General features: G+C 33.7%; 1 protein-coding gene across 1 annotated transcript; it reads left to right on the top strand.

Moving 5' to 3' along the window:
* The first annotated feature begins 86 nt into the window (after positions 1-86).
* Positions 87-6221, top strand: LOC130648869 (guanine nucleotide-binding protein subunit alpha-12-like). The gene is made up of 3 exons (XM_057454981.1): positions 87-580; positions 2014-2064; positions 3974-6221. Exons 1-3 carry the CDS (start codon positions 128-130, stop codon positions 4547-4549), a joined length of 1080 nt encoding a protein of 359 aa, XP_057310964.1. The 5' UTR covers positions 87-127; the 3' UTR covers positions 4550-6221.
* The last annotated feature ends 6331 nt before the right edge of the window (positions 6222-12552 follow it).

Raw genomic sequence — 12552 nt, 5'->3', positions numbered from 1 at the left:
TTTTGTCGCCTCTTTAACATACAGTAACGGTTATTGGCCGACTTTTTTCTGGTCTGTAGATTTTAACTTTAGTAAATCCTTTGCCGATTCTTGCTGCAGTTAGTTTACCTTATATTTTTCGCTCATCATGGCGTTAGTGTGTTGTAAGAATCCTGAGGAAAAAGAAGCCTATCAGATATCGAAAAAAATTGACACTCAAATTGCAAAGGAAAAAGTTTATTTTAGACGTAAAGTTAAAATTCTGCTCCTGGGTGCTGGAGAAAGTGGTAAAACGACGTTTCTAAAACAGATGAGAATTATTCATGGGAAGGACTTTGATTTAGAAGCACTGTTGGAGTTTAGGCCTATCATTTATTCTAATGTGTTGAAAGGCATGAAGGTACTTGTAGATGCTAGAAGAAAGCTAAGAATATCATGGGGCGACCCTGAATGTCAAGCTTATGGAGATATTATATTGAATTTTCAACCCACTGGTCCAGTAAATATAGAGACATTTTTGGAGAATGTTGACAATGTTAAGAAATTGTGGAATGATGCAGGCGTTCAAGAAGCATACAAAAGGCGAAACGAGTTTCAATTGGTATGTTTACGTCAAAAATTTCGACCACATTTATGATTATTTTTTATAATTCCTCCCTTGTGTCCTTTTTCCTTTATCTCTGGAGAAATTCATTATCCTGCATTGTTATTTACTTGAAATTTAATGTCTGTAAGAGATTGAATATAAATGATTAAATGATCCCTCAGTGTTTGGTAAAAGGATTTTTGCACACAAGGTTTGGTGTGATGGGAATATTTTGATTTTGTGTCATAAACAATGGATATGCACTTATGTAATCCAGGGGTAAAAATTAACCAACAAACTACCATTATCAAAGAGATCAGTCAAACTCAGAGATTGAAATTAGTTGAACTTATTCTTGAAAATAAGACAGAATAGACGGAAAAATCAAACCCATCACAACGTGACTGCTTTTCTTGCCTAATGCATGTATGGGTTAATCTCTCTTAATAACTGAAATGATTTTCACCCTTGAAAAAAAATTATAAAATTGAATGGTTTTGTATTGACCTATCTTTTGATTTTTATGATTAGTTAACTAACATTGTTCTTCTACATTTTCATGAATAAAACGTTTTGTAAGGAGGTATATGCTTATGAAATTGAGCATAAAAAGCTTGTTATTTTATGATTTACAAGAAAACAGCAACAGGAAAAGAGAAGTTAAAACATTTTTAAGTCTTTTTACAAATTTACTAGACAACTATATGTCTAATACAATACCAATGCATTTTTAATGGCATAATTAATTAGCAATATTGTTCAAATATGCAATTCAAGTCAGAGAAAGAATACCTGCTAATATGCTATAACATGCTGAATTATTTAAAATATTTGTATACTGCTTTTAATTGTTTTGAAATAATTTAGAATATTTCATGTTACAACATCTAATGTCTTTTTTAGTAATGGTTTCCAGTGTGAAGAAAATAGAATGTACCACAAATAAATTTCTGTAAAAGTTAAGAAATCAAGAGATTTTTACTTATGACATAAAACTACATTTTAAGGTTACTGCTTGGCCTTTATGGACAGTTGTATTCAACCAATTTTTATATGGATACTAAAAATGAAGAATCTAGACCCAACTAAATTTGTGGCATTTTTGTAAAACTTTTTGGTGCAGGGTGTGTGTTCAATAAGCAATCTTAAGCTCACAGTCTGGCTAGGAAAAAGAGTGTGACTTTGTGGAAAATTTATTTGTATTTTAAATCCTCATCAGCTACTGCATATGTCGCCAACATTTTACTGCTTAAAGTGTAGTGGGTTTGTCTGTGTCTCCCTTTAATATGTTAGATTTTTAGCTATTAGCTCAATTTTCTCCAACTGGTTTTCTAAAAATTAAATGCATGAATGTAGAGGGTGGAAATAGTTTTTGTAATATAAAATGTTGTATATAATGGTATTACTTCAGAAAACCTTTTTTAAATTAATTTGACTTTGTGTTTTAGGGTGATTCGACTTCATACTTCTTGAATAATCTAGAAAGAATTGGCAGAAAGGTAATCTTTTTTGGTTTTACAGGGCATTCCATGAAGAAAACAACACCCGTGCCACAAATCACCTGTGTGAATTATTATTAGAGAATTTCTGCATGCGTTGTTTTTGTGATTTTTGTGATTAATTGATTTTGTGATAAAACTGTTAAATATATTACAAAACACATTTCGCCGTAGGCAGTAACCTATAGCAAATATATACTGAATCAGCTCATCTGAAAATGAAATCTGATCAATCAATTTTTGTTCCTTGTTCAATTTGTTTGACATCCTTGATTTTTGTGACTCCTAGTTACGCTTTCATTAATTCAAATTCTCCTTAAATCTTCCAAGTTTTTCTTCTTTGTATTCCCCCTGATCTAAAAAGTCGTCTAAAACAGCTGAAATCCTAAATTCTCCTAAATATCACTCAAAATGTTGCAAAATGAGTGAGAACCCTGTGACATGTAGAAATAGAAATATATTTAGAATTAAGGAAAAAAGTCTATTTTTGAGATATGTGGCTATTGTTGTTTTATTATTATTATAGTGTTTTTAAGGAAAGTTTTCCATATTCTGCAACAAAAAGCACAACTAAGCATTTTAGACTTGGCTTTAGGTGAGATGGACTATATCAGTGTTGTTTCATACATCTCTTAGAAATGCGTTTTATTGAAAAGCCTTCATAGAAAAAAATTATCAGATTTGTAGTGTCTTAAAATTGCTATTATTGATAGTAAAGAAAAGATTTTGGAAACAAATCAAGACATTGTATGACTTTGTTATTTGGTGATAAGCCTCCTCATATGACAACAAAATTTGACGAAGTCAGTTCACCTGGCAATTGCAAAAATGCAGTTAGACATCGTTAAATACATATTAAATTTTTTTTATTGAAAAATGCGTTTGTCCTGATCTCAAAATGTTTTCTTTTGTGACTCCATTGCTAATTAAGAAAATTGTGTAATGTTCTGGTGAGGTTAATAACTTATTGGTTTTGCAATGCCGTTGACTTTTGTTGTTGGATTGGGAAATTTGTTTTGTGGTAGGCTTCATAATTTCGTTGAAACTGTCTGTGCAATATTTTAAATTCTAAGAACAATCCAAACAAGTATTTGAGAAGTTTAAATTCCCGTTTCTCCTTTTAATTTTGTTGTATGTGGTAAAAGTCTTAAAAATGATAAGAAATGGAAAAAAAATTAAATATCTACATTTTTTGGTGGAAAGTCACTGAAAATATGAAGTTTGCATCCTCTTGTTTTAAACAATAAGATCATATAAATTGTAAGTAATTTGTGGTTAGTTTCCACTGCTTTGTTGTTTAACAATGTAAAAATTCACATTCAAAAATGAATTTTAGTCATAGTTAAAAACCCCTTGGCTTAGGTTTCAGTGTACCACTTTTTAATACTTCTGTTGTAAAACAAGCCTATAATCCTTGACAAAATATTTGTTTTCAAGATCTTTTTAACAAGTATGCATTTGAGGCTTGCTAAGGTTTACTGTTCAGAACACATTAAGGACTTAAAATTCATGGTTGTTTCCTAAATGTTTTAACCTCATCCTTTTTTTTTTTTTTTGAAATATGTGTTCAGTCCACTGGAAGTGTAATAACTGCAGTTGAATTTACAATAAATATTTCCTTTTTCAATTTTTTTTTTTATTTCCAATCTAATCTCAGCAGTTTCAAGTAAACATAGCAATGTTACTTAGAGATTATGCATACACCACTACCAAGTCACTTGAAACAAACAATACAACATGCTCAGCAACATATTCTGTAAAGTTTTAAAATCGTTTTGAAGGTAAAATATGGGTTAATATGTGGTACTTGCAATGTTAATAAGACAGGGCTTGCATTACCCCTCCCAGAAAAAACCCCTTTAATTATTTTTAAAAGTAGTGTAACATGTACTGACTTATTCTTATTCAGGATTTTATGCCCACCAAGCAAGACATGCTTCATTCTAGAAAAGCTACCAAAGGTATTCAGGAATATGAATTCGAAATTAAAGGCATTCCATTTGTCATGGTAGATGTTGGTGGACAGAGATCGCAGCGTACAAAGTGGTTCCAGTGTTTTGACGAAGTCACATCGATTTTGTTCATGGTATCGTCAAGTGCATATGATCAAGTTATTATGGAAGATAGACGCACCAATTGTCTCATCGAATCATGCATGATATTTGAAACCATAGTGAATAATAAATGTTTTGCAAATGTCTCCATCATTCTTTTCCTTAATAAAACTGACTTGTTAGAGCAAAAAGTACGATCTAGACATAACAGTATTAAAGATTTCTTCTTGCAATTCCAAGGTGACCCGTATAATTTAACCGATGTTCAAAACTTTATATTACAAATGTTTGATAGTCGACGTCGGGAAAGATCAAAGGCATTGTTCCACCATTTCACCACCGCGATTGATACAGAAAATATAAAATTCGTTTTCCATGCAGTAAAAGACACCATCCTGCAAGACAATTTAAAGTCACTCATGTTGCAATAGATTTTAATGTGGCAAGCATTTGTTAAAAATATCCGTTCCACAATCTGCTTTCCTTAGAATGATTGTAAACGTTTATATACATGTTAAAATGGAAAAAGTTTGTACTTTACTTAAGACACCAACTGGATTGATTAAGGAAATTTGATATTTTTGGACTGGGACTTGTGATACTGGAGTAGAAAAAAATTACAACACAGTAAAACCAGTTGTTTCTAGCATAGAACTGCTATACGTGTTCGAAAGATGTGCTCTCTCAAAAGGGAGGTATGTAGGCTAGCTGGATTCTCTTTAATATGTGCATACTACTTTTATAGACAATCTACTGTTGTGTATTGTTGTTAGTCTTGATGGGCGATGGGGCTCGCTATTGTTTATATTCAATTAATTTTAATTTTTGTTAGAAACTTTATGGTAGATTTCTCTACCAGTTGATTTTGTAATGCTTGATTTGAGATGGCATTTTTCATGGAATTAGCGCATTCATTTTTATAACCTGATGATATTCTCAGTCAGTATAGACCCTTTTGATATTCGTACTGTAAAACTGTCCTTTTAATTGAAATCAACAAACCTGTATATTTTGCTACAGTTGTTCTAGTTAAGCCATTTTGTTTTTATTTACTGTCCTATGTCAGTTTTCGTTTTTTAATAAAACGAGTTATGTTGCGCTGTGAGGAATATTGATTTTTTTGTGAGATTAATTTTTGCTAGTTCTGTAGATGTGTAGAAGAGAGATTTATAACGCTGCTTTTACATTTCACAAAAAAACCCTTAAATGTTTTGGTTGCTATTTGTTTTTTTTTAAATCCAGAAGGATTTTGTCCTTGTTTTAATGCAACGGTTGTAACTTTCTTTTTTTAAAGTTTTACAACATATTTTAAGGGTCCTTGAATGTTTTGAAGAGTTCTCGTCTCATTTTATGTTGCTAACGTTTTTTTTACAACATACGTGTTGATGTACTCCAATGCGTCATTGTTAATGACGTTAATTTTTTAATTTTATTTTTCGTTAACACCTGTTGTTTTTATAATTCGAAGGCGTTTTTTCCTTATAAAGTAAAATTATCGTCTCCCACGTTTATTTGGCAGATGGGAAATTATATTCTGCTACAATATTTGTTTATTTTTGGTCACGTGTTATATTCTACACATATTGTAAAAAAAAATATCTTATATACGCTTCCTTGTGTGAGAATCAGGAAAATTTGTATAATATGTAGTATATATGATGTTTAATAAGCCCTAAGATGGGGAGGCGATTCTTCCTTTAGTTGCTCTCCTTTCCTGTAACAAAACAAAAGTTTTATATTATTTAGCATATAAAATTACGTTTCGAATCCTTCCTTTTTGCATTTAAAGAAGTTTGGAGTTAATACCTGACCCTTTGCGTATCGCAAAGTTTGTGCACTTTTATCTTACTCTTTTGGACGCGCACAGGTTGTTAATCTGGAATGACATTTGAAACCTTGTTTTTTATAATAGGTGTATAATTGATAATTATTTTTCCAACAAATTATATCTTTTTATATGATTTTATCATACTGTAGCAATATTAATAATAATAATGATAAGTTATATATTGCGTTGTGTATAACTTGTTTTTTTTCGTTTTTTTTTTTTTTTTTTGCAAATTAGTGCAAACTTCGTGTATGCTAATAAATTCACATAAAACATTTATTTGTTTTTGTCTGTCATCAACGAACCCGAGCGTCGCATGGCCTTGTGGTTATGAAATTCGTTTTATAATCACAAGGTCCTTGATTCTGTTCCACAACGGAGACATGGTGTGCCAAGTGCCTTTTTCCATAGCTACGGGTTAACTGATACATTGTAGGTGTCCCTATACATTTAGAACACAGGAATCACATTGATGACTGTTTTCAACAAGTGCCAATCCTGTATAAATAGTCGAAATATAAAATAAACAAAATGTAACCATTTCTTTTTTTTTGACTGTTAAGCAACATTTATATAATCCAATTGCGTGATCTTATATCGGGCAAAAAAAGAGATTGGGGTAAGGTTTACGATCTTTCCTACAGCTAAAAATTATCCTTGCAATAATTTTACACGAACGTTAAACGTGCGATATTTAAAAGTACAACTTCGAGTATTCTCACCAATTTTATATCCTCGACACAGATAACTCTAAGAATTCGGGCTTTATTATGAAGAGCTCTTAAGAGACAAGAATGGTCGTTGTTAACTAATACAATTTCTACAAAATATGTATTCACAACACGCAATGAAGGGTAGAAACAACATTGTCCGCAAGGCTTTTTCTCTGGACAATCTTTAGAAATATTATTTGGCTGTCCGAGATTGCCAGTAAAAGATAAAAACCCTGAGGACGAGGTTGGTGTGGAACAACAATTTATTCTACTAAAAGTAAAAAAAGGAAGTCTTTACGTACAAAGAAAAATGTCATGCAGGAAGAATAATGATTTAAAGAGCCCTGGGGACAAGGTGGAGAGACGGCACAAAATGAACTTGTCTTAACAAACTTTCCCGAGGGGCGCGCAACAACAGTTTAAACCAAGATGGTCATTGCCGTGATATTATCAGTTCTGATTTTGTATCTTGAAACTAGAAGACATTAAAATTTAGATATTATTTTATTCCCGGTGACAACAATAATATGCAGGGCGCTCGTAAAAAATTATAACTTGCAAGGTAACCTCACCGCTAAACCGGTTTAACTTGCGATTATCACACAATGCTAAAGGCACTGTTGTTCAGCAATGTGAGTATACCTGGAAGAAGGGAAATCTTTTCGCCAACACTTTCCAGACAAGCAGATGACCATACAGTATACCCCCGTTAACTCGAACCTCCAAAAGACCGGGAAAATTAGTTCGACTTAACGAATGTTCGATCCAAGCGAAGTTCCTGTTAAGTCGAACTTTAGGAAAAATAAGATAATAGTTTGAGTTAAGGCGAATTTTCTTTTTTAAAAAAACTACTAAAGTATCACATTTTGTATAGTCAAAAATTACTGATTTTGATAATAATCTCGAATATCCACTTGTTTTAATTTGGAGGTTAACTCATTCTCTACAATTGTGTCAATTTGGTGATTACATTGGTGTATGCGCTCACCATTTTCACTGAACAGCATGTACTCGCGCTTGCGTTTCTAGTAAAATGCCAGCTTTTGCGAACCAGTTAATAACCGTTTCTTTTTTAACTTTCCCCCATGCTACATCAAGCATTCGCATTGCATCCAGTATAGAAAACTTAGGAAGTGGTTTGTTCTTCTCTATGGCATCAATTAATTTTCGGACCAGAAAATGACTTGTAGTAAGCTTTTAGAGATCGCTGAAACTTTGAGGTCGTGTTTGGTGGCAGGAAAATTAAATACAAGGTTATCAATTGATGAATGGGCCGGAGAATTATCAAACACAAGAGCATTTTTTTTCCTTCTGCAGTGAAACGTCGATCTATTTCACGGATCCATTCTTCAAACAACATGCTGTCCATTAAGCTTTTGTTTTGACTGCGATAGTGACTTGGTAAATGCTTTATATTCTTAAAACATCGTGGGGATTCTGACTCTCCAATGACAAACATTGGGAACTTTTCCCCCGCTGCATTAGCCGCTGCAATCCCGTAAGTCGAAGCTTACTGTGCTTACCACCAACGCATCTTATATCTATGAGGTGTAGAGATTTGTCTGGCTGAGCACGATAAAACAAAGCAAACTCGTTTGCATTGTAGACCTGGCTGAGCTCATACTTAGCTAGAATGTTTGGCAACGTAGTTTCTGCCCAAGACGCAGTCATTTTATCGGCACACGCGTTTTCTTCACCAGAGACCTTTTTGAAAGATACATTGTACCACTTTCTCCAACAGTCAAGCCAACCATCTGAAGCTAGGAAATTATCAATGCTCATTTTTTCGTTTTAGTTTTTAATATTAAAGCCACGTCTTTGCTTCGAACAGTTAATTGCCATTTGAAAATAGCTTGAACTAATTTGGCTGCTTGCTCTCAGTCTCTGACGCTTCGTGTTCATTCCTTTTTTAGCGGCTTCGAATATTTCATCTTTGTTTTTTATCCAGATAGATAACGTGTTTTAGAGTATGTATAATTGTTGTCATGGTGAATATTACTTGTATGAAAATTCTGCAGCTTAGATTATAAGATAAAGACACAAATTCTAAACGAATTAAAAACATTCGATATGATATTTCGAACCAATTTAGAAACGGTTTCATTTCTTTAGAACTTACACCGTCCTCATCCAAATACTTTTAATCGTATTAATGTGCGTTTACTAAGGAAAGCCATTCTGCAGTATGGCCGAGACTGTGACAACTGAAACAATTTGCATACAAGACGAGCTACTTTTATAACAAGTACGGATCTCGAAACATTTATCAAGAGACATCATATTTACAGAAATATTTGGACACAACTTAACGAACAGTTGGAAGTATCCATGAAACCAGATAATCCTGTGGACAAGTTTGCTGTAGCTATTATAAAGGACCAAAATGTAGTGGGACATCTAAAAAAATAGGCAAAACCGGAAGACCGTGTTTTATTTCTTGGGTAGTGACCAAAAAGTGTCAAGTGTCAAGTTCCCACAAGTGAAGTTTAAATCTATCTTAAAACATGGATTAAATAGAATTAAAGCAATTTAATTTTCAGTAAACAATTTTTTCCCCTTTTTCCTGTAAAGTTTGAGTTATCCGAAGGAATTGTCTAAAGGGGAATTCGAAAATGGCTCGAGATAGCGAATGTTTGAGGTTCAAGTTAACGAGTGATTTTTATGAAAGTAATAGGGAATATTCAAGGGACCGGGCAAAATAGTTCGAGATAACAAAAGTTCGAGTTCTGGTGTTCGTGTTACCGGGAGTCTACTGTAGTTGTATTCGGATTTCTTTTAAGCTATAAGTAGTCGCGCTGTTGTATTAGCTAGTTTTTGCTTTGTGAATTTTTTTTTTTTTAAAAAAAAGAGGTTAGAACTTCCAATTTTCCCAAAAGTCTGACTGTATTTCATGCTAGCCGCATCTGCTTTTATTCTTGTTTTTGGGCATTATCTCGAAGAACTCTGGAAACTAGTATGGTCTGGATTATAAATAAAAATGATTCTTCTTTCAGTGATTTATAAGCAGCCCTATTTTTCATTTCAGCCTTAAAATTGTTAATAATTAAATGCTAACCGTGTAGTATCTTAGCCTTACAAGATTAAACTTCGTCCCTTTTCAATTTTCTTTATATCTTGACGTAATCTGGTTTTAAATTCGATCCAGATATAAATAGATAGATAGATGTGCATATTTTACATGGCTAGCCTCACAAACATCAAGGGTATACCCTGCATGTTATTTCTAGGAGGCCATGGCTTGGATGGAGAGTCCTAGATTATTTAATGCTCGTTCTGAGCTACGCAGACCCAATTATTAGGGCCCACGCTCTACTAGACAACTCCCGGCAACATCCAACGGTCCACACAGTGAGGGAAATTGGGAAGATACCACATCTCCCCAATTTCCCTCACATGGCTTTGGTATTAACCCGGGACTATGGTACCATTCACTGACCCATGTTGAAGCGCCGTCAACAGGAATCGAACACCGAACCACTAATCCATGGCGCCACTATATAGATATAAAAATTTATGAAGCCTTGGGGACAGGGGGTTAAAGCTTTATCTTTACACTTACTATTTTTGCGCTTTGGTGTAATTACTTATTTCAAAAAAGACTCTTCATTCTTTTAAATTACTTAATTTTTTTTCAGACTGACTGGCTTTTAGCGATTGTTTATTTTTTGACCCAAATCTCAGGCCACGGCCGCCCTCTAAAAAACGCGAGGGCTTGTCTCACCACTGGGGCTGAATAATCCCTGCGAAGCGATTATTTGAAATGGAAATTTCTATCAGACAATGAAAATGCTCGAAATTATTTCGCTTCGAGCCGCTTATTGCCAATGTGTTTGCCGTGTGGGTGACCCCCACCCGAAATAGTCAGCTTTTTATCCACGTCATATACATAATCAATCAACAAAACTAAAAAAAGATGGCGGAGAAGTAGCACGAGGATTCAGAACGCAGCATCAGAAAAACACATTTCTAACCCATCCACTAACAAATTGATTGTGGGCTTCCAAACTTTTTCGACTCTTTATAGTTGCTCTTGTAAAAACGCCAGGGTTGTTTACCAAGTAAGCATAAACCTCAGGGTACTCCAAGCTTGGTCACTTCGAAGGATCGCTGATCCAAGCATCTGCGGCTGGCAATACACCTTTACGATAATTCAATTGTATTATGCGTTCCTACGGCTCTCCTTCCTTTACAATATCGGAATCATGGATGTAATAATCGTGTTTTTATGAGAGTTTGTTAGAGACGAAAGCGTGTTTTCTCCAGTTTTTTAACTTCTGTCGTATCAATTTCTCTCAAATTTTCAGGAAACTTTAATAATAATAAGATACAACTTATGTATACTTTTCATTAAAAACAAAAGGCGGCAGGAAATTTATCACGAAAAAACATGTTTTCTCCTTAATAAACTCTTATAAAAGTGTGATGTTTACCTCCTCTGATCGCAAAATAAGCCGCGATGGAGTGTTAGTTTTCCCGAATTATTGTAAGGGTGTATTGGTATGGGCAAGTATCCAAATTAATTTTTCGAAGTGTCTGCTGCACAGGTACCGGAATCGTACATCGAAAAACTACTGAACCGGTACCAGATTCATAGATTTAAGAACTGCTGCACCGGTAATGAAACTTTACTACCAGACCCCGTATTTGTAAATCTAGTGCACCGGTACAGGATCTTAACTTAATTCCTAGCTTTCTTTGTTGCCTTTTCGGACGAGGATTATTAAAATAAAGTAAGGGAAAATAACGTGTTTTTTGCAGCGATAGCTTCTGTTTCTTTTTTGCGAAAAAACAATCTACAAAGTTCGTTGTTTTAGCAATCAATCGAGTAAAAAATAAATATAATAAAAAAAGTATAAGTTCGCAATCGAAATTGGTTAAAAGGTAGAAACATAACGGAATTTTTGCTTCTTTAAACTTGACTGGAGTTTAGAACTCTAAAATTGTGAGAAGCTCCGTTCACAGCGATTCCAGCGTCTTGTTATCTAGGCTCTTACTTATTTAATATGCAAGGGTTTGTATCCATGAAATAGAAACCAGGCTTTTGCTTCTTTGAAACTAATCATTCTATTGAAACGTTCCAAACGGTCAAGGGATTAAACATGTATTTCGCAAGAACCTCTCTAAGTTGATTTTTTTCAGGGTATGAAAAATTACCATTTCTAGTAATACTTATTTTATCATCTTCGTTGTCAAAATAAAATTTTACACAAATAACTAGGAAGTTTGCTGAAAAATCCTGTGGCGCTTCACTAGCTGTGAGCCGGAGAAATCCGGTACCGGTTCAGTAGTTTTTCGATGTACGATTCCTGTACCGGTGCATCAGACACTTCGTTAATTTTTAGCTTATTAAAATATCTTGTTTTCGCTTCCACACTTAATTCTTCAATGTTGTAACTACTCATTGTGCGACCTGCAGTGTGAAAAAGGCTTTCCACGGTTATATTGTCAAATGTTTGTTTTCACTGCACTTTCACTTTCAGTACCTATAGCTAAGTTAATAAATCTAACCTTTTCTACTGATGTATATCCATCTTCAATCAAAACTACTAAAGTCATCCCGGTTTATAAAAAAAGGCTCCAATGTGGAGCTCACTAACTATCAACCCATTTCACTACTTTCTAACATTGATAAGATTTTTGAAAAACTAATTTACAATCGCTTATATAAATTTTTATCCTCCAACAAAACTATTTATCATAATCAATTTGGTTTTAGAAAGACATTTTTCACTTCCCAAGCACTCATTACCATCACTCAAAAAATTAAGGATGCTGTTGACAATGTTCTCTTTGCATGCGGTGTATTTATTGATTTGCAAAAAGCTTTTGATACGGTTGATCATGAAATCTTACTGAAAATATTATCCCACTATGGTACTTGTAGCATCCCACT

The sequence above is a fragment of the Hydractinia symbiolongicarpus genome, chromosome 7 (genome assembly GCF_029227915.1).
Source record: "Hydractinia symbiolongicarpus strain clone_291-10 chromosome 7, HSymV2.1, whole genome shotgun sequence".
Lineage (NCBI taxonomy): Eukaryota > Metazoa > Cnidaria > Hydrozoa > Anthoathecata > Hydractiniidae > Hydractinia > Hydractinia symbiolongicarpus.
This window is presented reverse-complemented; position numbering and strand designations above follow the sequence as displayed.

Bases quoted from the DNA above. Each gene is read 5' to 3' on its own strand.
- LOC130648869 (XM_057454981.1), top strand. From the start codon at position 128: ATGGCGTTAGTGTGTTGTAAGAATCCTGAGGAAAAAGAAGCCTATCAG. The intron at 581-2,013 runs GTATGTTTACGT...TTTGTGTTTTAG, and splicing joins GGCGAAACGAGTTTCAATTG to GGTGATTCGACTTCATACTT. The intron at 2,065-3,973 runs GTAATCTTTTTT...ATTCTTATTCAG, and splicing joins TAGAAAGAATTGGCAGAAAG to GATTTTATGCCCACCAAGCA.